Source organism: Bombina bombina, unplaced genomic scaffold (genome assembly GCF_027579735.1).
Source record: "Bombina bombina isolate aBomBom1 unplaced genomic scaffold, aBomBom1.pri scaffold_463, whole genome shotgun sequence".
In the NCBI taxonomy this organism is placed as follows: Eukaryota; Metazoa; Chordata; class Amphibia; order Anura; family Bombinatoridae; genus Bombina; species Bombina bombina.
The window spans coordinates 310193-336254 of NW_026512684.1; the positions used below are offsets into that span (position 1 = coordinate 310193).

The following is a 26062-nucleotide window of genomic DNA, read 5'->3' on the forward strand; positions in this document are numbered from 1 at the left end:
TAATAAAAATGAACAGTATTTTATAGTAATTATGTTTATGATTGTCATTGAGGTCTAAAATGTTACTACATTTGATAGTGGCAACAATAAAGCATGATCTATCAAATTGGTACAGACACAAAAATGTCATAAGGGAAGGAAGGTTTGTCTCTGCTTGCCTGTGCATGCCTAAACCTGCAAGTGTTTGAACAAAGCTTATCGTGTTGGTGCCATTCATGGGACTTAGATGCTAGGAGCTGAAGTGTGTTAGTTCCAAGTGATGCGTGCAATGATGCAAAAGGGTTTATCCAAATATGAAATTAACAGTGTCATAAACAGAGCTATGGTGTTGTTTTTCCTTTTATAAAAGCAGCAAGTGACTACAGCTCAGAAGCATTACTGCGTTCAAGGGTAGGATGTGATATTACACCAGTTTGTAAGTACCGTAAAAGCAAATTTCTATTGAAATATCATCACCTAGTCAATAACAGTTGTTGTAATCCCTTGTAAATATTACAAAAGTACTACGAGAGATATTTGATTAGCGCACATATCAAAAGAAATTAACTATCCTCTAAAACTTGTCCACGGTAGGTCACTGTTTCCCACCTGTTTCCCACCTGAAGATTCTCTTTAAAGGGACACTCAACCCAAACATTTTATTTCATGATTCAAGTAGAGAATAAAATTATAAACAACATTCCATATTACTTCTATTACCTAATTTGCTTCATACTTTAGATATCCATTGTTGAAGAAATAGCAATGCACATGGGTGAGCCAATCACACGAGGGATCTATGTGCAGCAACCACATCTAGATATGCTTTTCTGCAAAAGTATATCAAGAGAATGAAGCAAATTAGATAATATAAGTAAATTAGAAACTTGTTTAAAATTGCATGCTCTTTCTAAATCATGAAAGAAAAATGTTGTGTTTCATGTCCCTTTAAATGGTTTACTTCTGCTGTTCTTTGTGTATCCCCTGCATTCAACATTTGCAGATAAAAGACAAACACCTAGATTACGAGTTTTGCGTTACGGCTTTTAACGCTGAAAAAAATGGCAATTCCAGCTTAATTGCCAGTAAAACATATTACAAGTCACGTCAGTATAGCTATACCGCAAGCATTTTAGCCTGTAACGCAACGTCCATTCCGCACTCAAAAAAATGACGTATTTGTGTGGGATGTTCATAGCGCCGGTATTACAGGTTGTGCGTTCAGGCTAAAATGCTTGCGTTACAGCCTATACCGATACGATCCATAACGCCATCTGAGAGCAGTAGTTATGGATTTTGCGAGACGAAAATGTTTCACAAAACTCATAACTAAAGCGTTGCAAAGTACACTAACACCCATAAACTACCTATTAACCCCTAAACTGCCGCCCTCCTGCATCGCAAACACTATTTAAAACTTATTAACTCCTAATCTGCTGCCCACCCATATTGCTGCCACTAAATAAACATATTAACCCCTAAACCGCCGGCACCCCACATCGCAAAACACTAAATTAAACTATTAACCCCTACACCTAACACCCCCCTAACATAAAATTAAAATTACATTATAACTATCTTAAAATAAATAAAAACTTACCTGTAAAATAAAAATAAACCTAACATTAAACTATAAATTAACCTAACATTACTATTCTAATAAAATAAAAAATTACTACCGATTTAAAAACCTAAATTTTAAAAAAAACTAACACTTCGAAAAAAATAAAAAAAATCTTGCTTACAAAAAATAATAAACAAAATTATCGAAATAAAAACAATTACACCTAATCTAATACCCCCCAAAATAAAAACACTGCTAGCCTACAATAAACTACTAATTGCCCTTAAAAGGGCCTTTTGTAGGGCATTGCTCTAAGTTAAACAGCTCTTTTACCTGTAAAAAAAATGCAAAGTCCCAGCAACAGTAAAACCCACCACCCAACCATTCCCCAAAATAAAAAAACTAACTAAAAAAAACCTAAGCTACTCATTGCCCCTAAAGGGGTATTTGTATGGGCATTGCCCTTAAAAGGGCATTCATCTATTTTTCATTGCCCTTAAAAGGGCATTCAACTCTTTTTCATTGCCCTTAAAAAAGCATTCAGCCCTAATCTAAAAAAAACACTAAACCCAGAATATCTACTCACGGTTCCTGAAGTCCGGACATCCATCTCCATCCAGGCGGCGAGAAGTCTTCATCCAGTCTTCATCAAAACAGCCAATAGGATGAGAGCTACTGAAATCCTATTGGCTGATTTGAACAGCCAATAGGATTTCAGTAGCTTTCATCCTATTGGCTGTTTTGAACAGCCAATAGGATTTCAGAAGGTCTTATCCTAATGGGTGATTTGTATTTGAAGAATCAAATCAGCCAATAGGAATGCAAGGTACGCCATTTTCAATTGGCTATCATGCATTCAACTTCAGTGTACGGCGGTGACCGTATGAAGAGGACGCTCCGCGCAGGATGTCTTCTGCTTCCAGGATGGCTCTGCTCTGCGCCTCCGGGATGAAGATATAAGACGCCTCTGGGAAGGATGAAGATATCGCCGCCTGGTTGAAGAAATCTCGCCACCTGGATGGAGATGAATGTCCGGACTTCATGGAACCGTTAGTAGATATTCTGGGGGTTAGTGTTAGGTTTTTTTTTTTATTTTTTTGGGTGGGGTTTTTTTTTAATTGGGGTTTTGGGCTTTTTTAAAAGAGCTGAATGCCCTTTTAAGGGCAATTTAAAAGAGCTAAATGCCCTTTTAAGGGCAATGCCCATACAAATGCCCCTTTAGGGGCAATGGGTAGCTTAGGTTTTTATTTTAGAGTTAGTTTTTTTTTATTTTGGGCAGTTGGTTGGGTGGTGGGTTTTACTGTTGGGGGACTTTGTATTTTTTACAGGCAAAAGAGCTGTACAAAAGGCCCTTTTAAGGGCTATTTGTAGTTTATTGTAGGCTAGGGGGTGTTTTTATTTTGGGGGGCTTTTTTTTACTTTTACAGGGCTATTAGATTAGGTGTAATTGTTTTTATTTTTGATAATTTCGTTTATTATTTTTTGGAAGCTTAGTGTTAATTATTTTTTGTAATTTTAGATTTTTTAAATTTTTTTCGTAGTGTTAGATTTTTTTAAATTTGTAATTTAGATTTTTTTATTAGAATAGTTAAGTTAGGTTTATTTATAGTTTAAACTTAGTTTTTTTTTTTTCACAGGTACGTTTTTGTTTGTTTTAAGATAGTTATATTGTAATTTTAATTTAAAGTTAAGGGAGTGTTAGGTTTAGGGGTTATTGGTTTTATTTAGTGTTTCTTTCATGTAATTGGCAAGAGTCCATGAGCTAGTGACATATGGGATATACAAACCTCAAAATGCCTATAAATACACCCCTCACCACACCCACAATTCAGTTTTACAAACTTTGCCTCCTATGGAGGTGGTGAAGTAAGTTTGTGCTAAGATTTCTACGTTGATATGCGCTTCTCAGCATTGTTGAAGCCCGATTCCTCTCAGAGTACAGCGAATGTCAGAGGGACGTGAAGGGAGTATCACCTATTGAATACGATGATTTCCCTAACGGGGGTCTTTTTCATGGGTTCTCTGTTATCGGTCGTAGAGATTCATCTCCTACCTCCCTTTTCAGATCGACGATATACTCTCAAATTTACCATTACCTCTACTAAAGAACTGTTTTAGTACTGGTTTGGCTATCTGCTATTTGTGGATGGGTGTCTTTTGGTAAGTATGTTTTTATTTCTTAACCCTTTAAGGACACAGCTTTCTGTTTGCTCAATTGTTTTATGACGGAAAAATTCCGTCATATGTCCTTAAGAGGTTAAGACACTCTCAGCTATGGTTTGGCACTTTATGCAATTTATATAAAGTTCTAAATATATGTATTGTACTTATATTTGCCATGAGTCAGGTTCATGTATTTCCTTCTGCAGACTGTCAGTTTCATATTTGGGAATATAAACACTTTAAGAAATTTGTTTCTTACCTGGGGTTTAGTCTTTTTCAATTTTGACTACTTTTGCATTTGCGGGTATTAGGCCCGCGGGTGCGTCAAATGTTAGACTTTATTGCGTCATTTTTGGCGCAAACTTTTTTGGCGCGGGAAATTAAGTTTTTTGACGCAACTTCATAATTTCCAGTGTCATATGTGACGTCGAGACCTGTCACGCGGCGGCGTCATTAGTGACGCAAGTGTGTCATTTCCGGTCATTTTTGGCGCCAAAAAAGTTTACGTTACGTTGTGCGTCATACTTGGCGCCAATTTTTTCATTATTTCAATACCCCATGCATGTTTGCCTCCTGTTTTCTTCTATCAAGAGGCCTATGCTTTTGCATTTTTTTCCATTCCTGAAACTGTCATTTAAGGAAATAGATAATTTTGCTTTATATGTTGTTTTTTCTTTTACATTGAGCAAGATGTCCCAATCCGATCCTGTCTCTGAAGTTTCTGCTGGAACATTGCTGCCTGACGTCGGTTCTACCAAAGCTAAGTGCATTTGTTGCAAAATTGTAGAAATTATTCCACCGAATGTAATTTGTAATAGTTGTCATGATAAACTTTTACATGCAGATAGTGTTTCTATCAGTAATAGTACATTGCCAGTTGCAGTTCCTTCAACTTCTAATGTGCATGATATACCTGTAAATTTCAAAGAATTTGTTTCTGAATCTATTATGAAGGCTTTGTCTGCATTTCCACCTTCTAATAAACGTAAAAGGTCTTTTAAAACTTCTCATTTAACTGATGAAATTTCAAATGACCAACAACATAATAATTCATCCTCTTCTGATGAGGATCTATCTGAAACAGAAGACCCTTCCTCAGATATTGACACTGACAAATCTACTTATTTATTTAAAATAGAGTATATGCGTTCTTTATTAAAAGAAGTGTTAATTACTTTGGATATTGAGGTAACCAGTCCTATTGACGTTCAGTCTAATAAACGTTAAAATGCTGTTTTTAAACCTCCTGTGGTTTCCCCAGGTGTTTTTCCCATTCCTGAGGCTATTTCTGATATGATTTCTAGGGAATGGAATAAGCCAGGTACTTCCTTTGTTCCTTCTTCAAGGTTTAAGAGATTGTATCCTTTACCAGCAAAATCTATAGAGTTTTGGGAAAAGATCCCCAAAGTTGATGGGGCTATTTCTACTCTTGCTAAACGTACCACTATTCCAATGGAAGATAGCACTTCCTTTAAGGATCCTTTAGATAGGAAGCTTGAATCTTATCTAAGGAAGGCCTATTTATATTCAGGTCATCTTCTCAGACCTGCTATTTCTTTGGGTGATGTTGCGGCCGCATCAACTTTCTGGTTGGAAAATTTAGCGCAACATGAATTGGATTCTGACATATCTAGCATTGTTCGCTTACTGCAACATGCTAATCATTTTATTTGTGATGCCATTTTTGATATTATCAAAATTGATGTTAGATCCATGTCTTTAGCTGTATTAGCTAGAAGAGCTTTGTGGCTTAAATCTTGGAATGCTGATATGACATCTAAATCTAGATTACTATCTCTTTCTTTCCAAGGTAATAATTTATTTGGTTCTCAGTTGGATTCTATTATTTCAACTATCACTGGAGGAAAAGGAGTTTTTTTGCCTCAGGATAAAAAACCTTAGGGTAAATCTAAGGCTTCTAACCGTTTTCGTTCCTTTTGTCAGAATAAGGAACAAAAACTCAATCCTCCTCCCAAGGAATCTGCTTCCAGTTGCAAACCTTCCTCAAATTGGAATAAATCCAAGCCATTTAGGAAACCAAAGTCTGCCCCTAAATCCGCATGAAGGTGCGGCCCTCATTCCAGCTCAGCTGGTAGGGGGCAGATTAAGGTTTTTCAAGGATTTTTGGATAAAATCTGTCCAAAATCATTGGATTCAGAACATTGTCTCTCAAGGGTATCGAATAGGATTCAAAGTAAGACCTCCTGTGAGAAGATTTTTTCTCTCACACATTCCTGTAAATCCAGTAAAAGCTCAGGCTTTTCTGAAGTGTGTTTCAGATCTGGAGTCTTCAGGGGTAATCATGCCAGTTCCTCTTCAGGAACAAGGTTTGGGGTTTTATTCAAACCTATTCATTGTACCAAAGAAAGAAAATTTGTTCAGACCAGTTCTGGATCTGAAAATTTTGAATCGTTATGTAAGAGTACCAACTTTCAAGATGGTGACTATAAGGACTATTCTGCCTTTTGTTCAGCAAGGACATTATATGTCCACAATAGACTTGCAGGATGCATACCTTCATATTCCGATTCATCCAGAACACTATCAGTTTCTCAGATTCTCTTTTCTAGACAAGGATTACCAATTTGTTGCTCTTCCATTTGGCCTAGCAACAGCTCCAAGAATCTTTTCAAAGGTTCTGGGTGCCCTACTATCTGTAATCAGAGAACAGGGTATTGCGGTGTTTCCTTATTTGGACGATATCTTGGTACTAGCTCAGTCTTTACATACTGCAGAATCTCACACGAATCAACTAGTGTTGTTTCTTCGGAAACATGGTTGGAGGATCAATTTACCAAAAAGTTTCTTGATTCCTCAGACAAGGGTCACCTTTTTAGGTTTCCAGATAGATTCAGTGTCCATGACTCTGTCTCTAACAGACAAGAGACGTTTTAAATTGGTTGCAGCCTGCCGGCGCCTTCAGTCTCAGTCATTCCCTTTAGTGGCTATGTGCATGGAAGTTTTAGGTCTCATGACTGCAGCATTGGACGCAATCCCCTTTGCTCGTTTTCACATGAGACCTCTACAGCTTTGTATGCTGAATCAATGGTGCAGGGATTATACAAAGATATCACAATTAATATCCTTGAATCCAAATGTACGACACTCTCTGACATGGTGGATAGATCACCATCGTTTGGTTCAAGGGGCTTCTGTTGTTCGCCCAACCTGGACTGTGATCACAACAGATGCGAGTCTTTCAGGTTGGGGAGCTGTTTGGGGGTCTCTGACAGCACAAGGGGTTTGGAAATCTCAAGAGGCGAGATTACCAATAAATATTTTAGAACTCCGTGCAATTCTCAGGGCTCTTCAGTTCTGGCCTCTACTAAAGAGAGAACCGTTCATTTGTTTTCAGACAGACAATATCACAACTGTGGCTTATGTCAATCATCAGGGTGGGACTCACAGTCCCCAAGCTATGAAAGAAGTATCTCGGATACTAGCTCCTGTCTAATCTCTGCGGTACATATCCCAGGTGTAGACAATTGGGAGGCGGATTATCTCAGCCGCCAGACTTTACATCCAGGGGAGTGGTCTCTCCATCCAGATGTGTTTTCTCAGATTGTTCAGATGTGGGGGCTTCCAGAGATAGATCTCATGGCCTCTCATCTAAACAAGAAGCTTCCCAGATACCTGTCCAGGTCCAAGGATGTTCAGGCGGAAGCAGTGGATGCGCTGACACTTCCTTGGTGTTATCAACCTGCTTACATCTTCCCGCCTCTAGTTCTTCTTCCAAGAGTGATTTCCAAAATCATCATGGAACAGTCTTTTGTGTTGCTGGTGGCTCCAGCATGGCCACAAAGGTTTTGGTATGCGGATCTGGTTCGGATGTCCAGTTGCCCGCCTTGGCCAGTTCCATTACGGCCGGACCTACTATCTCAAGGTCCGTTTTTCCATCAGGATCTCAAATCATTAAATTTGAAGGTATGGAAATTGAACGCTTAGTTCTAAGTCATAGAGGTTTCTCTGATTCAGTGATTAATACTATGTTACAAGCTCGTAAATCTGTCTCTAATAAGATTTATTATAGAGTTTGGAAGGCTTACATTTCATGGTGTTCTTCTCATAAATTCTCCTGGCATTCTTTTAGAATTCCTAGAATTTTGCAGTTTCTTCAGGATGGTCTGGATAAGGGTTTGTCTGCAGGTTCCTTGAAAGGACAAATCTCCGCTCTTTCTGTTTTATTTCACAGAAAAATTGCTATACTTCCTGATATACACTGTTTTGTACAGGCTTTACATAGTAACATAGTAACATAGTAGATAAGGTTGAAAAAAAGACTGAAGTCCATCGAGTTCAACCTATACAAATCTAAAATACTTACAAAAAGCTCCAGTTAAGCTTAAATAACCCCATTAAAATGTGACCCATTTAATACTAGCAATCATATCCATGAATTTTGTTAGTATACAGAAACTTATCCAGACTATTTTTAAATGTATCTATGGTATTGGCATTCACTACCTCCTTTGGTAATGAGTTCCACAATTTTATTGCTCTCACAGTGAAAAAACGTTTCCGTTGCAGGAGATTAAATCTCCTTTCCTCCAACCTTAAATTATGACCTCTTGTCAGAAACAATTTTCTTGGAATAAACAGAGCTTCTGCCATCTCTGTATATGGGCCTTGAATATATTTATATAAAGTAATCATGTCACCTCTCAAGCGCCTTTTTTCTAAAGAAAACAGACCCAGTTTGGCTAGCCTCTCCTCATAGGTTAATTTCTCCAATCCCCTTATTAGCTTTGTGGCCCTTCTCTGAACTTTTTCTAGTTCTGCAATATCTTTTTTAGCAATTGGTCCCCAGAACTGCACTCCAAACTCAAGGTGAGGTCTTACCAGGGCTTTATATAATGACAGAATTATGCTTTCCTCCCTTGAATCAATACCTCTTTTAATACATGCTAGTATCTTATTAGCCTTTGAAGCCGCTGCCCTGCATTGTGCACCCATCTTTAGCTTGTTATCTATTACTACTCCCAAATCCCTTTCCTCCTGTGTTTGGCTAAGTCTTGTCCCATTTAAAAAATACGTAGCCTGCTTATTTTTAATTCCAAAATGTAGAACCTTGCATTTTTCCGTATTAAATCTCATTTTCCATTCACTTGCCCATAGTTCTAATTTTAGCAAATCCCTTTGTAAAGACAGTTCGTCCTGCTCTGACCTTATGACCTTACTTAACTTAGTATCATCTGCAAAAATAGAGATGTCGCTATTTAATCCTTGCTCCAAGTCATTTATAAAAATATTAAAAAGAACAGGGCCCAGTACTGATCCCTGGGGGACGCCACTGATTACCTTTGTCCAATCTGAGTATGATCCATTTACTACTACTCGTTGCTCCCTATCTTTTATCCAGTTATTTATCCATGAGCTAACATTTTCAGCTATTCCCAGTCCCTTAATTTTGTGCATTAATCTCTCATGTGGCACTGTATCAAATGCCTTTGCAAAATCTAAGTATATCACATCCACTGATTCCCCTTTATCTATATTTTGACTTACTTCCTCGTAGAATCTAATCAGATTAGTTTGACATGATCTATTTCTCCTAAAGCCATGCTGATTAGAACTCATAATCTTGTTTACACGAATATGCTCATCAATATAATCCCTTATAATCCCTTCAAATATCTTCCCCACTATTGATGTCAGACTAACTGGTCTATAGCTTCCTGGATCATCCCTGCTTCCCTTTTTGAAGAGTGGCACCACATCAGCTTTACGCCAATCCTGGGGTACCATGCCTGAGGATAATGAGTCTTGAAAAAGTAAGAGTAAAGGTTTGTCTATAACAGTGCTAAGTTCCCTCAACACCCTTGGGTGTATTCCATCTGGGCCTGGAGTTTTATTTACCTTAATATTTTCCAGTTTTTTCCTGATATCCTCTAAACAAAACCCAGTTAGTGGTATGGACTGGCATGTTCTATTATGTTCAAAAGTATCATTCAATGGTTCTTCTCTTGTGTATACTGAAGAAAAAAACTGGTTTAGTACCTCAGCCTTCTCCCTGTCATTATTTATCATGCTACCCTCCACACATTTTAATGTACATTTTAGTTCGTATTAAGCCTGTCATTAAGTCAATTTCTCATCCTTGGAGTCTTAAATTGGTTCTGAGGGCTTTACAGGCTCCTCCATTTGAACCTATGCATTCTTTGGACATTAAACTACTTTCTTGGAAAGTGTTGTTCCTTTTGGCTATCTCTTCTGCTAGAAGAGTTTCTGAGCTATCTGCTCTTTCTTGTGAGTCTCCTTTTCTGATTTTTCATCAGGATAAGGCAGTTTTGTGTACTTCTTTTCAATTTTTACCTAAGGTTGTGAATTCTAACAACATTAGTAGAGAAATTGTTGTCCCTTCTTTATGTCCTAATCCTAAGAATTCTTTGGAGAGATCCTTACATTCTTTGGATGTGGTAAGAGCTTTGAAATATTATGTGGAAGCTACTAAAAATTTCAGGAAGACTTCTAGTCTATTTGTTTTATTTTCTGGTCCTAGGAAAGGTCAGAAAGCTTCTGCTGTTTCCTTGGCTTCTTGGTTGAAACTTTTGATTCATCAAGCTTATTTGGAGTCGGGTCAAACCCTGCCTCAGAGAATTATAGCTCATTCTACTAGATCAGTCTCTACTTCATGGGCTTTTAAGAATGAAGCTTCAGTCGATCAGATTTGCAAAGCAGCCACTTGGTCCTCTTTGCATACATTTACTAAATTCTACCATTTTGATGTATTGGCTTCTTCGGAAGCAGTTTTTGGTAGAAAAGTTCTTCAGGCAGCTGTTTCAGTTTGATTCTTCTGCTTTTGATTTAAGTTTTTTTCTTTTCAAGTGAAAATAACTTATTTTTTGGGTTGTGGATTATTTTTTCAGCGTAATATGGCTGTTTTTATTTTATTCCCTCCCTCTCTAGTGACTCTTGAGTGGAAGACTCCACATCTTGGGTATTGATATCCCATATGTCACTAGCTCATGGACTCTTGCCAATTACATGAAAGAAAACATAATTTATGTAAGAACTTACCTGATAAATTCATTTCTTTCATATTGGCAAGAGTCCATGAGGCCCACCCTTTTTATGGTGGTTATGATTTTTTGTATAAAGCACAATTATTTCCAAATTTCCTTTGTTGATGCTTTCTACTCCTTTCTTTATCACCCCACTGCTTGGCTATTCGTTAAACTGAATTGTGGGTGTGGTGAGGGGTGTATTTATAGGCATTTTGAGGTTTGGGAAACTTTGCCCCTCCTGGTAGGATTGTATATCCCATATGTCATTAGCTCATGGACTCTTGCCAATATGAAAGAAATGAATTCAACAGGTAAGTTCTTTCATAAATTATGTTTTTGCGATGTGGGGGGCTGGCGGTTTAGGGGTTAATAGGATTATTTAGTGGTGGCGATGTGGGAGACCGGAGGTTTAGAGGTTAATAGCTTTATTATAGTATTGGCGATGTCGGGGAGTGAGGGATTAGGGGTTAATAGCTTTATTATAGTGTCGGTGATGTCGGGGAGCAGCAGATTAGGGGTTAATAACTTTATTTAGGTGTCGGCGATGTTGGGGGCGGCAGATTAGGGTGTTTAGACTTGGGGTTTATGTTAGGGTGTTTTTTTCCACATAGACATCAATGGGGCTGCTTTACAGAGATTTTTCATTCCACGATCGCAGGTGTTAGTTTTTTTTTCTAACACTCTCTCCTCATTGATGTCTATAGGGGAAAGCGTGAACGAGCACGGCAAAGCAGCCCTTGACTTTTATGCGGTATGGAGATTAACGCTACCATATCGAACGCACAAGGAGGCTTATAGACTGCGTATAGACTGTTGGATCATTTTCCTACTGTTATATTATCTGGTCACTGATTCTCATACAGATCAGTCCAGTCAAGAAAGTCTTCAAATATTCAGACAGTGGTTTCTCAGACTTGTCTCCTATAGGGAGATATTATCTGATAGGAATTGATTTCTGATTTACATGTTGAAGATGCTGACATGTAGCTTAGTGGTAAAGCTTAGGCTCTACAATTCTGCAAATGCAGGTTTAATTCACATGTCAATTCTTGCAAGTGACAATTGATACCTTTAAGAAATGCTTTAGAGGGTGCCCTAACATCCCCCAAAATTGCCACTCTAGAGAGAAACTGTTTATCTCTGCATTTTTTCTATTAGCTAAGAGAGATTTTAAGTGTTCAAGACCCAAATCCAGCTCAAGAAAAAACTGTCATTCAAATGGCTTTGATTTTTTGCGTCTGCTAAATTTCTATATGAATTTCCTATTCCTGAGGCCATTTTTGAATTTATTTATTAGAAATAGAGCACGCTAGGAATTTACTTTATTCACTTTTCTGATTTTAAAAAGATGTTCCCATTAGCTTGAGCTTTTTTTTGGTAGAGCTTTGCGGAATCTTTTTTTCAAGATGGATGTGACAATTACCACTTTAGCCATATGATTTACTATTCCCTTGTGAGGATAGTTAATTTTCAGTAACCTTATGGAGAGGAAATTTGGATTCTTTACTTAAAAAGGCCTTGTTTTCGAAAAGCGGGTTCCCTATTTTTTATCAGCCTTGACATTTCTGGGGTTATTGCAATCTTTTCTGGTGAACTGCTTGTGCAATGCCGCCCAATGCACATCCGTGGCCAATTGGCCCGCTAGCAGGGGGTGTCAATCAACCCGATCGTATATGATCCAACAGATTGATGTCCGCCACCTCAGAGCAGGCGGATGAGTTAAGAGCAGCGGTCTGAAGGCTCTCGCAGAAACGGGTATACGGCCCCATTCGGGCTGTGATAAATCGGCCCCTTTATCTCAGTTTTTTTTCTTGGTAAGGCTTTATATATCGTTGGTTACATCCCATTATTCTACTGTGACTGGATGACTGGAGAACTGTTTTGTTATCCTTTTTTTTTTTTTTGTCCTACTTCAGTTACATAGGATTTAAAATATCTTTAGTTTATGGTTCATTTCATTTGCCCACGTATGAGTCAAAGCAGTACATTTGTTACTTTAGCTTCCTTGTTAAAGATTTCTTTTTTGGAAGCAGGATATTTCCTTCTGGAAATGTAATAGTCCATTCTACTAGATTAGTTTGACTTTGTGGGCCTTTTAAAATGAGTACAAAATGGATGGGTATCCTAGTAACACAAAGTCTCTGCAAAGGGTTTATATAACCAAGTATATCTATGTAACCCTAAGAGTGGTATGCCCAACGATAGGTGTACACTGTTAGGCGTGTTATACGTGTGATAAGTCCAATGACATATATGAGCCATATGGTTCATCAGTAATGTTTCAACGACATAGAGATTGTGTGTGTATCAAACAAGCTTGCAACGCAGCTTACCCCAAAGAAGAATCCACTTGCAAGCTGTTTGCGTCTTGTTCTCCGGAGTGGGTAACTCAGTTCCAACGATCCTCTTAGCGATTGTCAGGTTTGGACGAGTGGAAAGATCTGGAATCCAGCGTGTTCCTCTAGCAGCCTCCCACCTCTGACATCACTTTGGGTGTGTACACAGGTCACCTCCATAACCAATGCGGTCTAGAGTAGGGCAGCTGAACACACAATCGTTCTGTACGGCGATGCCGTCCGGTCCTGGGGAGGAGGAGATTTACTCACATGGAATGACATTGTCAAAGCTTAAAATAGGAGTGTTAAACCCCATTTCTTATAGAGACAGACTCGCCCTTATTGGTTGTTTTTGACACACCTCCAACCAATCATTCTAACTCCTTTGGGTACTACATGGGAAGGAGGCTTATTGTGTCTAAATATGTCTTTTAAAATGAGGTTTCTGTTATATAGTTTGCACAGCAGCAACTCAATTTTGTTTTGAGATAACATTTGGCAGGTAAAGTCAACAGTCTCAGTGGCTAGTATATAGGTGCCTGCCTTAACTTTTTCCCTCCAATTTACTTGTGGACTATACAGCTTGGGTATTAGATCCGAGGAGTAATGGCTTTTGGACTCTTCCCAATTTATGAAAGAAATGCTTACCTGATCAATTTAATTTATTTCATGGTGGTAAGAGTCCACTAGAACCACCCTCATATATTTTTTTCAATTGATGGCAGTTCTAGTATGTACCTCATTTACACTGCTTTGTCCTTTCCTACTTCTCTATTTTTCTGCTTTTCTTTGTTATATGATAGATTAGGATACCATAGAGGTAGGAGGGATTAAAAGCTTGGGGAATATTGGCTATCTTTGCATCCTCCTAGTGGCCAGAAGTTAAATTTCAAGAATAATGGCTTGTGGAATCTCAATACCATGAAAGAAATTAATTTATCCGGTTAGCATAAATTTAGTTTTTTAAACTCTTACGTTACAACCCATCTACATCCTCCCAAATCTATATTTCAGCACCAACTTAAACATAGAACCCCTAAATACTACTGACTAATGAAAAACAACACAAAACAAAACTCAGCTTTAAGTAAAAGGAAAAATAATTGAAAAACCATAAGGTATCTACTATATTTCCCTTTCCAGCACCATCTATCATCAGCCTCTTCCAACAAGCAGCAACAGGATCCCCACAGACCACCTCTCCCCCATCCATCTTTGATTAGTCTAGAATTTTTGACAATTTATCTTCATTTTTAATCAGTCAAGTTTGAGGGCTCGTTGTCAAAATGGTGTCCTCACATTCTTCTGCCACCTGTCAGTGCTGCATGGTTGTCAGATCACACTATATGTGTGTAAATATTTAATCTTCAACTGTTAATAACTTCCCTGTCCCATTCATGTTTTTTTTCTTCAAGCTGCCAATACAGTAAGAGGGTGTAGACAACTTTCCTAACGAATCAGCAACACAGGGCTTGGGGATTGCTTCTTTTATTCTGACATCTTTTTATTACCCATTCCTCAGTTATGCATAACCAACATGGTTATATTAATATTTTTTACATCTGTGATTACCTTGTATCTAAGCCTCTGCAGACTGCCTCTTTGTTTCAGTTCTTTTGACAAATATGCATTTTAGCCAATCAGTGCTAGCTCCTAGGTAACAGCACGGGAGTGAGCCCAATGTTATCTATAGGGCACACGTGAACTAGCACTGTCTAGCTGTAAAAAAACTTTTAAAATTAACTGAGATAAGTGTTGGTCTTCAACGGCTTAGAAATTAGCATATGATCCTACCTAGGTTTAGCTTTCTATAATTATTAATTGCTGCTTTTTCGTATGAATGATAGAAAAAAAAGTGACAACAGTGTCCCTTTAACCGGCAACATTACATAGTCTGAAATGTTTTTCATGTGTTGTTTTCTTCATAAACCTCTCACCAATTCCTTCTTTTGTTTTTAAAGGTGAGGCAATACCTCCTATAAGCCAGAACGCTGGAGAGGAATCAGTTGAAAATCTAGACAAGATACGCTTTGCCAGTGGAAGTACTAGAACTTCAGAACTCAGAATCAACATGCAGAAGGTATGCACCAGAACTTGCATAAATCATTTTCTAATTACTATAAATGATTGTGGTGAGGAAAAAATGTATCAAATAATACTCTGTCTATTTAAAGGCTGCATACTGTTGTGTAGCAGCTGTTGCAATAATAACTGCAGGCTTTAAATGACGCAAACTTGCCCCAATTGCGGTTAGGCAGGTTACTTACTGGGAACATTGTTTGCCCATTTGTTAATAAATGGGGCCCTAAATCTCATTTTGTTTTCCATATTCCTTTTACTTATGTTTAGGAAACTGTTTTACTTTTCTCAAACATTTGTAGAATGTTGTAGTCGTTGTTTATCAGTGTTAGAGTATTGAGTATTTGTAACATGCCAAATTTAGTGTGAAAGTGTAGACTAAACTGGCGCTAGAACCCTTACCCCACTGCCAAATATAAGGGATTCCCTCTAACTAAATCCTAAAGAGAAGAAAGTAGCACCTATGAAAAATATACTGGCGCTATTAGAAAATAGCGGGGGTCTTAACCAGAGAAAATCTCTATTATCTGCAAATGCTAGGTTACAGAATTTAATAATATTTCAATTTCAGAACCGTATATGATATCAACTTACTAGAAGATATTAACTCCCATAAAATAAGAAATTAAATATTAGAATAAAAAAACTTTTATATTATAAAATTATATACATTAAAAGCTGTGTCGACACAAGTACATGTAAAAACGGACATCCGCTCTCAGAAGAGTAAAAACAAAAACATAAATAGATATGCCAGGCTATGCAATAAATACGATAGTTTAAGCAATAAAAAAGACAAAGTCCAGTGTTCAACGGCACTCAGATCTGGATTGTTCAGAAAGGCTGTGTCAAAATGGTTTATGAAAAACCTGGTAGCCTTTAAAACGTTTCCAATGTTCTCCACAAATGCTATATTGTCACTGCTCACAGGGCTTTCTTACAGCCTGAGCTTACCTTTGCTTCTTCGTCCGTTATGCGGCTCTTATGTCAGAAAATTATTTTGCGCTTACTGTTTAGAGCAGCCTCCGTGTATTCCAGACTGGGTTACGGTCCTAGCTTGATCCTCTTACATGTCCTTATCCTTCAATTATACCCTCTGCTCTTAGCAAGGTATAGTATTTCTCTTGTTAAGTGTATTCAGTCCACGGGTCATCCATTACTTATGGGATTATATCTCCTTCCCAACAGGAAGTTGCAAGAGGATCACCCAAGCAGAGCTGCTATATAGCTCCTCCCCTCACATGTCATATCCAGTCATTCTCTTGCAACTCAACTAGATAGGACGTTGTGAGAGGTCTGTGGTGTTTTTTATACTTAGTTTATTTCTTCAATCAAAAGTTTGTTATTTTAAATGGCACCGGAGTGTGCTGTTTGTTCTCAGGCAGTATTTGGAAGAAGAATCTGCCTGCGTTTTCTATGATCTTAGCAGAAGTAACTAAGATCCACTGGCTGTTCTCGCACATTCTGAGGAGTGGGGTAACTTTCAGAAAGGGAATAGCGTGTGGGGGAATCCTGCAAACAAGGTATGTGCAGTAAATTATTTTTCTAAGGAATGGAATTGAGTAAGAAAATACTGCTGATACCGATGTAATGTAAGTACAGCCTTAAATGCAGCAGCGACTGGTATCAGGCTGATGAATGTATGTACAATAAGTAATTTTCTAAGGAATGGAATTTGACTAAGAAAATACTGTTAATACTGAAGTATTGTATAAGCCTTAACTGCAGTAGAAGCGACTGGTAGCAGGCTTATTAATAACACTACCTAACTTTTAAAGTGTATGTTTAAAACGTTTACTGGCATGTGATTCGTTTTTTGTGAGGTACTTTGGTGATAAATCTTTTGGGGCATGATTTTCCACATGGCTGTTGTTTATTTCTACATAGAAACGGTTAACTGAGGTTTCCCACTGTTGTAATAGGAGTGGGAGGGGCCTATTTTAGCGCTTTTTTGCGCAGTAAAAATTCAGTTTCAGTCTCCCTGCTTCTTCCTCCTTGATCCAGGACGTCTCTAGAGAGCTCAGGGGTCTTCAAAAGTCATTTTGAGGGAGGTAATCAGTCACAGCAGACCTGTGACAGTGTGTTTGACTGTGATAAAAACGTTAATTGTTAAATTGATTATCCGTTTTTGGGTATTAAGGGGTTAATCATCCATTTGCTAGTGGGTGCAATACTTTGCTAACTTAATACATTTACTGTGAAAATTTGGTTGCTATAACTGATTTGGTTCATTGTTATTTCAACTGTGATGATTTTTTTGTGCTTCTTAAAGGCGCAGTAGCGTTTTTTATATTGCTTGTAAATTTATTTGAAAGGATTTTCCAAGCTTGTTAGTCTCATTGCGAGTCTGTTTAAACATGTCTGACACAGATGAATCTGTTTGTTCACTATGTTTGAAGGCCAATGTGGAGCCCCACAGAAATATGTGTACTAAATGTATTGATGTCACTTTGAATAAAAGTCAATCTATATCTGTAAAGAAATTATCACCAGACAACGAGGGGGAAGTTATGCCGAATAACTCTCCTCACGTGTCAGTACCTTCGCCTCCCGCTCAGGAGGCGCGTGATATTGTGGCGCCAAGTACATCAGAGAGGCCCATACAAATCACTTTGCAAGACATGGCTGCTGTTATGACAGAGGTATTATCTAAATTGCCTGAATTAAGAGGCAAGCGCGATAGCTCTGGGTTAAGGACAGAGCGCGCTGATGATGTGAGAGCCATGTCTGATACTGCGTCACAATTTGCAGAACATGAGGACGGAGAGCTTCATTCTGTGGGTGACGGATCTGATCCAGGAAGACCGGATTCAGAGATTTCTAATTTTAAATTTAAGCTTGAGAACCTCCGCGTATTGCTTGGGGAGGTATTAGCGGCTCTTAATGATTGTAACACGGTTGCAATTCCAGAGAAAGTATGTAGGTTGGATAGATACTTTGCGGTACCTGTGTGTACTGACGTTTTTCCTATACCTAAAAGGCTTACAGAAATTATTAGCAAGGAGTGGGATAGACCCGGTGTGCCCTTTTCCCCTCCTCCGATATTTAGAAAAATGTTCCCAATAGACGCCACCACACGAGACTTATGGCAGACGGTCCCTAAGGTGGAGGGAGCAGTTTCTACTTTAGCTAAACGTACCACTATCCCGGTGGAGGATAGTTGTGCTTTTTCGGATCCAATGGATAAAAAATTAGAAGGTTACCTTAAGAAAATGTTTGTTCAACAAGGTTTTATCTTACAGCCCCTTGCATGCATTGTGCCTGTCACTGCTGCTGCGGCATTCTGGTTTGAGTCTCTGGAAGAGGCCATTCGCACAGCTCCATTGGATGAGATTATGGCCAAGCTTAAAGCACTTAAGCTAGCTAATGCATTTGTTTCTGATGCCGTTGTACATTTAACTAAACTAACGGCTAAGAACTCCGGATTCGCCATCCAGGCGCGCAGAGCGCTATGGCTTAAATCCTGGTCAGCTGACGTGACTTCTAAATCTAAATTGCTTAATATTCCTTTCAAAGGGCAGACCTTATTCGGGCCCGGCTTGAAAGAAATTATTGCTGACATTACTGGAGGTAAGGGTCATACTCTTCCTCAGGACAGGGCCAAATCAAAGGCCAAACAGTCTAATTTTTGTGCCTTTCGTAACTTCAAGGCAGGAGCAGCATCAGCTTCCTCCGCTCCAAAACAGGAAAGACCGGTTGCTCGTTACAGACAGGGCTGGAAAGCTAACCAGCCCTGGAACAAGGGCAAGCAGGCCAGAAAGCCTACTTCTGCCCCTAAGACAGCATGAAGAGAGGGCCCCCTATCCGGAAATGGATCTAGTGGGGGGGGGGGGGCAGACTATCTCTCTTCGCCCAGGCTTGGGCAAGAGATGTCCAGGATCCCTGGGCGTTGGAGATCATATCTCAGGGATATCTTCTGGACTTCAAAGCATCTCCTCCACAAGGGAGATTTCTTCTTTCAAGGTTATCAGCAAACCAAATAAAGAAAGAGGCATTTCTACGCTGTGTGCAAGACCTCTTAGTAATGGGGGTGATCCACCCAGTTCCGCGGACGGAACAAGGGCAAGGGTTTTACTCAAATCTGTTTGTGGTTCCCAAGAAAGAGGGAACCTTCAGGCCAATCTTGGACCTAAAAATCTTAAACAAATTCCTAAGAGTTCCATCATTCAAAATGGAAACTATTCGAACCATCCTACCCATGATCCAAGAGGGTCAATACATGACCACGGTAGACTTAAAGGATGCCTACCTTCATATACCGATTCACAAAGATCATTATCGGTACCTAAGATTTGCCTTTCTAGACAGGCATTACCAGTTTGTAGCTCTTCCCTTCGGGTTGGCTATGGCCCCGAGAATCTTTACAAAGGTTCTGGGCTCCCTTCTGGCGGTTCTAAGACCGCGAGGCATAGCGGTGGCTCCGTATCTAGATGACATCCTGATACAGGCGTCAAGCTTTCAAATGGCCAAGTCTCATACAGAGATAGTTCTGGCATTTCTGAGGTCGCATGGGTGGAAAGTGAACGTGGAAAATAGTTCTCTATCACCACTCACAAGAGTCTCCTTTCTAGGGACTCTTATAGATTCTGTAGAGATGAAAATTTACCTGACGGAGTCCAGGTTATCAAAGCTTCTAAATGCTTGCCGTGTCCTTCATTCCATTCCACGCCCGTCAGTGGCTCAGTGCATGGAAGTAATCGGCTTAATGGTAGCGGCAATGGACATAGTGCCATTTGCGCGCCTGCTTCTCAGACCGCTGCAATTATGCATGCTAAGTCAGTGGAATGGGGATTACTCAGATTTGTCCCCTCTGCTAAATCTGGACCAAGAGACCAGAGCTTCTCTTCTCTGGTGGCTTTCTCGGGTCCATCTGTCCAAGGGTATGACCTTTCGCAGGCCAGATTGGACGATTGTAACAACAGATGCCAGCCTTCTAGGTTGGGGCGCAGTCTGGAACTCCCTGAAGGCTCAGGGATTATGGACTCAGGAGGAGAAACTCCTCCCAATAAATATTCTGGAGTTGAGAGCAATACTCAATGCTCTTCTAGCTTGGCCTCAGTTAGCAACACTGAGGTTCATCAGATTTCAGTCGGACAACATCACGACTGTGGCTTACATCAACCATCAAGGGGGAACCAGGAGTTCCCTAGCGATGTTGGAAGTCTCAAAGATAATTCGCTGGGCAGAGTCTCACTCTTGCCACCTGTCAGCGATCTACATCCCAGGCATGGAGAACTGGGAGGCGGATTTTCTAAGTCGCCAGACTTTTCATCCGGGGGAGTGGGAACTTCATCCGGAGGTCTTCGCTCAACTGATTCATCGTTGGGGCAAACCAGATCTGGATCTCATGGCGTCTCGCCAGAATGCCAAGCTTCCTTGTTACGGATCCAGGTCCAGGGACCCGGGAGCGGCGCTGATAGATGCTCTGACAGCCCCTTGGGTCTTCAACATGGCTTATGTGTTTCCACCATTTCCGATGCTTCCTCGACTGATTGCCAAGATCAAACAGGAGAGAGCATCAGTGATTCTGATAGCGCCTGCGTGGCCACGCAGGACCTGGTATGCAGACCTAGTGGACATGTCGTCCTGTCCACCGTGGTTTCTACCTCTGAGGCAGGACCTTCTAATACAAGGTCCTTTCAAACATCCAAATCTAATTTCTCTGAGGCTGACTGCATGGAGATTGAACGCTTGATTCTATCAAAGCGTGGCTTCTCGGAGTCAGTTATTGATACCTTAATACAGGCACGGAAGCCTGTTACCAGGAAAATTTACCATAAGATATGGCGGAAATATTTATATTGGTGCGAATCCAAGGGTTACTCATGGAGTAAGGTTAGGATTCCTAGGATATTGTCCTTTCTACAAGAAGGTTTAGAAAAGGGTTTATCTGCTAGTTCGTTAAAGGGACAGATTTCTGCTCTGTCTATTCTCTTACACAAACGTCTGGCAGAAGTTCCAGACGTCCAGGTTTTTTTGTCAGGCTTTGGCTAGGATTAAGCCGGTGTTTAAGACTGTTGCTCCTCCGTGGAGCTTAAACTTGGTTCTTAAAGTTCTTCAAGGGGTCCCGTTTGAACCCCTTCATTCCATTGATATTAAGCTTTTATCTTGGAAAGTTCTGTTTTTGATGGCTATTTCCTCGGCTCGAAGAGTCTGAGTTATCGGCCTTACATTGTGATTCTCCTTATCTGATTTTCCATTCAGACAAGGTAGTTCTGCGTACTAAACCTGGGTTTTTACCTAAGGTAGTTTCTAACAGGAATATCAATCAGGAGATTGTTGTTCCATCATTAGGTCCTAATCCTTCTTCAAAGAAGGAACGACTTTTGCATAATCTGGACGTAGTCCGTGCCCTGAAGTTCTATTTACAGGCAACTAAAGATTTTCGTCAAACTTCTTCCCTGTTTGTCATGTACTCTGGTCAGAGGAGAGGTCACAAAGCTTCGACAACCTCTCTCTCCTTTTGGCTTCGTAGCATAATACGTTTAGCCTATGAGACTGCTGGACAGCAGCCTCCTGAAAGAATTGCAGCTCATTCCACTAGAGCTGTGGCTTCCACCTGGGCCTTTAAGAATGAGGCCTCTGTTGAACAGATTTGCAAGGCTGCAACTTGGTCTTCACTTCACACTTTTTCAAAATTTTACAAATTTGACACTTTTGCTTCTTCGGAGGCTGTTTTTGGGAGAAAGGTTCTACAGGCAGTGGTTCCTTCCGTTTAAGTTCCTGCCTTGTCCCTCCCATCATCCGTGTACTTTAGCTTTGGTATTGGTATCCCATAAGTAATGGATGACCCGTGGACTGAATACACTTAACAAGAGAAAACATAATTTATGCTTACCTGATAAATTTATTTCTCTTGTAGTGTATTCAGTCCACGGCCCGCCCTGTCTTTTAAGGCAGATTTAAATTTTAATTAAAACTCCAGTCACCACTGCACCCTATGGTTTCTCCTTTCTTGTCTTGTTTCGGTCGAATGACTGGATATGACATGTGAGGGGAGGAGCTATATAGCAGCTCTGCTTGGGTGATCCTCTTGCAACTTCCTGTTGGGAAGGAGATATAATCCCATAAGTAATGGATGACCCGTGGACTGAATACACTACAAGAGAAATAAATTTATCAGGTAAGCATAAATTATGTTTTCTCAGCTCACAAGATCGACCAGTTTTACCCTTTAACAAGGGCTTTTTCAAAATGTGCTAGAGCTAGTTGTGTCCTTTTTAAATGGATTACTCTCTCCTTATTGCTGGTATTGTGAGGGAGCAACCCCCTCTTAAAGGAACATATCTTTTTTCTTAAAGGGACAGTCTACACCAGAATTTTTATTGTTTTAAAAGATAGATAATCCCTTTATTACCCATTTCTCAGTTTTGCATAACCAACACAGTTATAATAATATACTTTTAACCTCTGTGATTATCTTGTATCTAAGCCTCTGCAAACTGCCCCTTTTTCAGTTCTTTTGATAGACTTGCAGTCTAGCCAATCAGTGCCTTCTCCCAGATAACTTCTTTTGCACAAGCAGAGTGTTATCTATATGAAATACGTGAACTAACACCCTCTAGTGGTGAAAAACTGTTAAAATGCAATCTGAAAGAGGTGGGCTTCAAGGTCTAAGAAATTAGCATATGAACCTCCTAGGTTAAGCTTTCAACTAAGAATACCAAGAGAACAAAGCAAAATTGGTGATAAAACTAAATTGGAAAATTGTTTAAAATTACATGCTCTATCTGAATCATGAAAGTTTATTTTGGCCTAGACTGTCCCTTTATTCAGTGCTTACTCCACACAATTTCAATATTTCTCAGATATCATTATAATGTACAGACCACACATGATAAATGTTAAACGATTTATATACACTGCTCTATAAATAATATTCCAATATTATATTACTCAGTTATACATGAAGGGGGTCACATCTGATTCTGAATTTAGACCCTGTGGGTGCAGCGTTTTCATTCTGTAGATTAGTTCAGCTTCAGTTCTTAATAATTTGGTTTCAAGGTCCCCCCCTCATTCTGGTTTCACCTTTACTATCCCCCAAAAAAGTCTTTGAGTTTGTTATTATGTACCTCAGTAAAATGTTTATACAAATGTGTGTCTTTGTTACCCTTTTCTATAATACAAAGGTGTTCTCGGATTCTTTCTCTTAAAGGTCTTGAGGTTTCACCTAAATATTGTTTTTTTTACAGCTGCATTAATATGTTTTTATTTATCCTAATATTTCATTGCTTAATATTTTATGACAGTTAATATCTTCTAGTAAGTTGATATCATATACGTTTCTGAAATTGAAATATTGTTAAATTCTGTAGCCTAGAATTTGCAGATAATAGAGTTTTTCTCTGGTTAAGACCCCCGCTATTTTCTAATAGTGCCAGTATATTTCTTCATATGTGCTACTTTCTTCTTCTCTTTGGGATTTAGTTAGAGGGAATCCCTTATATTTGGCAGTGGGGTAAGGGTTCTAGCACCAGTTTAGTCTACACTTTCACACTACAATATCCTCTTTTTTAACTGTGTGACAGATCCCATCAGTGTGTGAGGAATTTCCCACATTACAAATTAAGTATAGTAATTTGATCCTAAAATTGATATTTTTTCCATTAGAGATACTATCCTGATTGAAATCAATAGAGAAACTATAACTACAGAGAATTGGAGTATAAATGGGAATATGAGGGAAACTAAAGATGTAATGGGCCCGATTTATTAAGGGCCGAATGCCCCTGTTTCCACACGAGCCTTTTGGTTAAGGACCGCGGCTTCTTAACTCGTCCGCCTGCTCCGAGACTGCGGACATAAATCTGCCCAATCTCATACGATCGGGTTGATCGACACCCTCTGCTAGCGGCCGATTGACGCCATATCTGCAGGGGGAGGCATTGCACAAGCAGTTCACAAGAACTGCTTGTGCAATGTTAAATGCCGACAGCGTATGCTGTCGGCATTCAGCGATTTTGGGCGGACATAATCCTATACAGCGGATCATGTCGGCCCGACTGTTAATAAATTGGCCCCAATTAATGAATTTGAAAAAGTAATGGTAAAAGAACTGAAACAAAAGACTGAACTAATCTTTTTGGGGAAATATATTACTCAAAAAATGATCACAAGGAGGCTTAGATTAGAAAAAACATATTAATTCGAACTAAATGAAACTTAAAGATGAATGGTTTACAGTTTTAGAAAATACCTCTTTTGTTTTAATAGACATTATAAAGAAAGCAAGAGCTATAAGTCTTGAAGAACTTGATAAGAAAATAAGACGAGAGATAATTGAAAGTAGGAAAGATACAGATATATTTAAAGAGACAAAACTAAATTATAAATACTCTAAATCATACTAAGACAGAAATACAAAAAATTAAGTGGAAAAAAATGAAAAGGGATGAACAGGACTACTCGGGGGGAGGTGAAAATCAGCTAACTACTGAACAGGTAGAGGAAAATATTGCTGCAGTATACCAACCAAGGGGAAGGGAAATAGTGGAGAAAGATAGGGAACTTGGACAGAAAGCAAAAGATGGGTATAAAACCCAAGATAATGACCCATTAAGGGAACATGAAAATAAGCGAAGAAGATATAGGAATACTTTATACACAAGAGAATCAGAATGGTATTACAGAGCACCAAGAATAAATTATTATAATAATTTAATTCACCAATATAATAATTAGAATCACCAGTATAACCGTAATTACCAAAATAGGGGCAATTACTATGGAAATATGGAACGTCACCCATACTGGCATGAAGAAAGAGTATTTGCTAATACACATCACAGTAATCAAACTAAGTCTTAAAGAACACCTATATTTAACCCTAGGGAGGAAAAAAAAATGGAGAATTACACTCAGGAATAGGTATAGACCATTAGAGTCCACTTCTGGGATTGAAACACTACCTAATGTAGAAGGATGGGAGCAGGAAGGAGACAGAGTTAATTTTTTAGGAGATACCCCAAAAGCTAAATATACCAGAGAATTTTTAACAGAAAAATTACACCTGGCACCGCTAATGAACATAAGAAAAAAACATCTAGAGGAAAAAGAGGAGGAAGGGGCAGAAACAATAAAGAGGCCAAGAGAGAGGAGGGAGATATGGTAAATAAGGGAGTATTCAATATCAGCAAACAGGTATTAACAAATGAGGAAAAAAAGAGTGCTAGGTTTAGGGTTATCCTTTGCCCCACCGCAAAAATGAACAAGTTTGAAACCCATATAAATGTTCATCTATTTATAAGAAAATTAACGCTGAAAAGATACTTTCTAAAGCATCCTGTAGAAACTAATAGATTTGTCACGAATACAGGAAATTCAACTATAAATGACCTGAATAAATATAAGCATACAGTGTTAAGGTTCTACCCTATACAAGAAAATGGGAAGAATATTGAACTGTTTGAGTAACTTGTTTTGAAGGATCTAGAAAAGTGTAATATAAATTATAGATAACCTATAAATCTAACCAAACAAGAAAATGATTCGCTCAAAAGACTAAAAGTGAACAAAAATCATGATAAAACCAGCAGACAAAGAATACTATCTAGAAGAGGCAAATAGACTTTTAGGGGATACAACGACCTATAAAGAACTTAAGAGATACCCTACAAGAGCAGACCTTATATTATTGAGTAGAAAACTTGAGGAAGCAAAAAATGAGGTAAAACTCAGTGCAAAAGAATTTGATTTTGTCAATCCAACATTTCCTAGGGTACCCATTTTGAATTTTTTGCCCAAAATACATAAAAACTTGGGAACTCCCCCTCAGTCGCCCTGTAATATCAGGAATAAACTCTTTAACCTCAAATCTTTCCCAATACGTAGATAGATATTTACAAAAATATGTAAAGTCTCTACCTTCTTATCTGAAAGACTCTACGCAAGTACTTCAACAGCTTTAAGGGGAAACTTTTTCTGGCTACCTGTGA

The 26062-nt window shown here is 38.9% G+C and overlaps 1 protein-coding gene across 1 annotated transcript in view; it reads left to right on the forward strand.

The window, feature by feature from the left end:
• LOC128644497 (succinate dehydrogenase [ubiquinone] flavoprotein subunit, mitochondrial) overlaps nucleotides 1–26062 on the forward strand; it is a gene marked incomplete at its 3' end in the record, with an annotated part of 402567 nt that overhangs the window by 299669 nt on the left and 76836 nt on the right. Inside the window, exon 11 of the mRNA XM_053697078.1 lies at nucleotides 15008–15126. Within this exon, the coding sequence (XP_053553053.1) occupies nucleotides 15008–15126 (119 nt within the window). The remainder of the gene's footprint in view (nucleotides 1–15007; nucleotides 15127–26062) is intronic.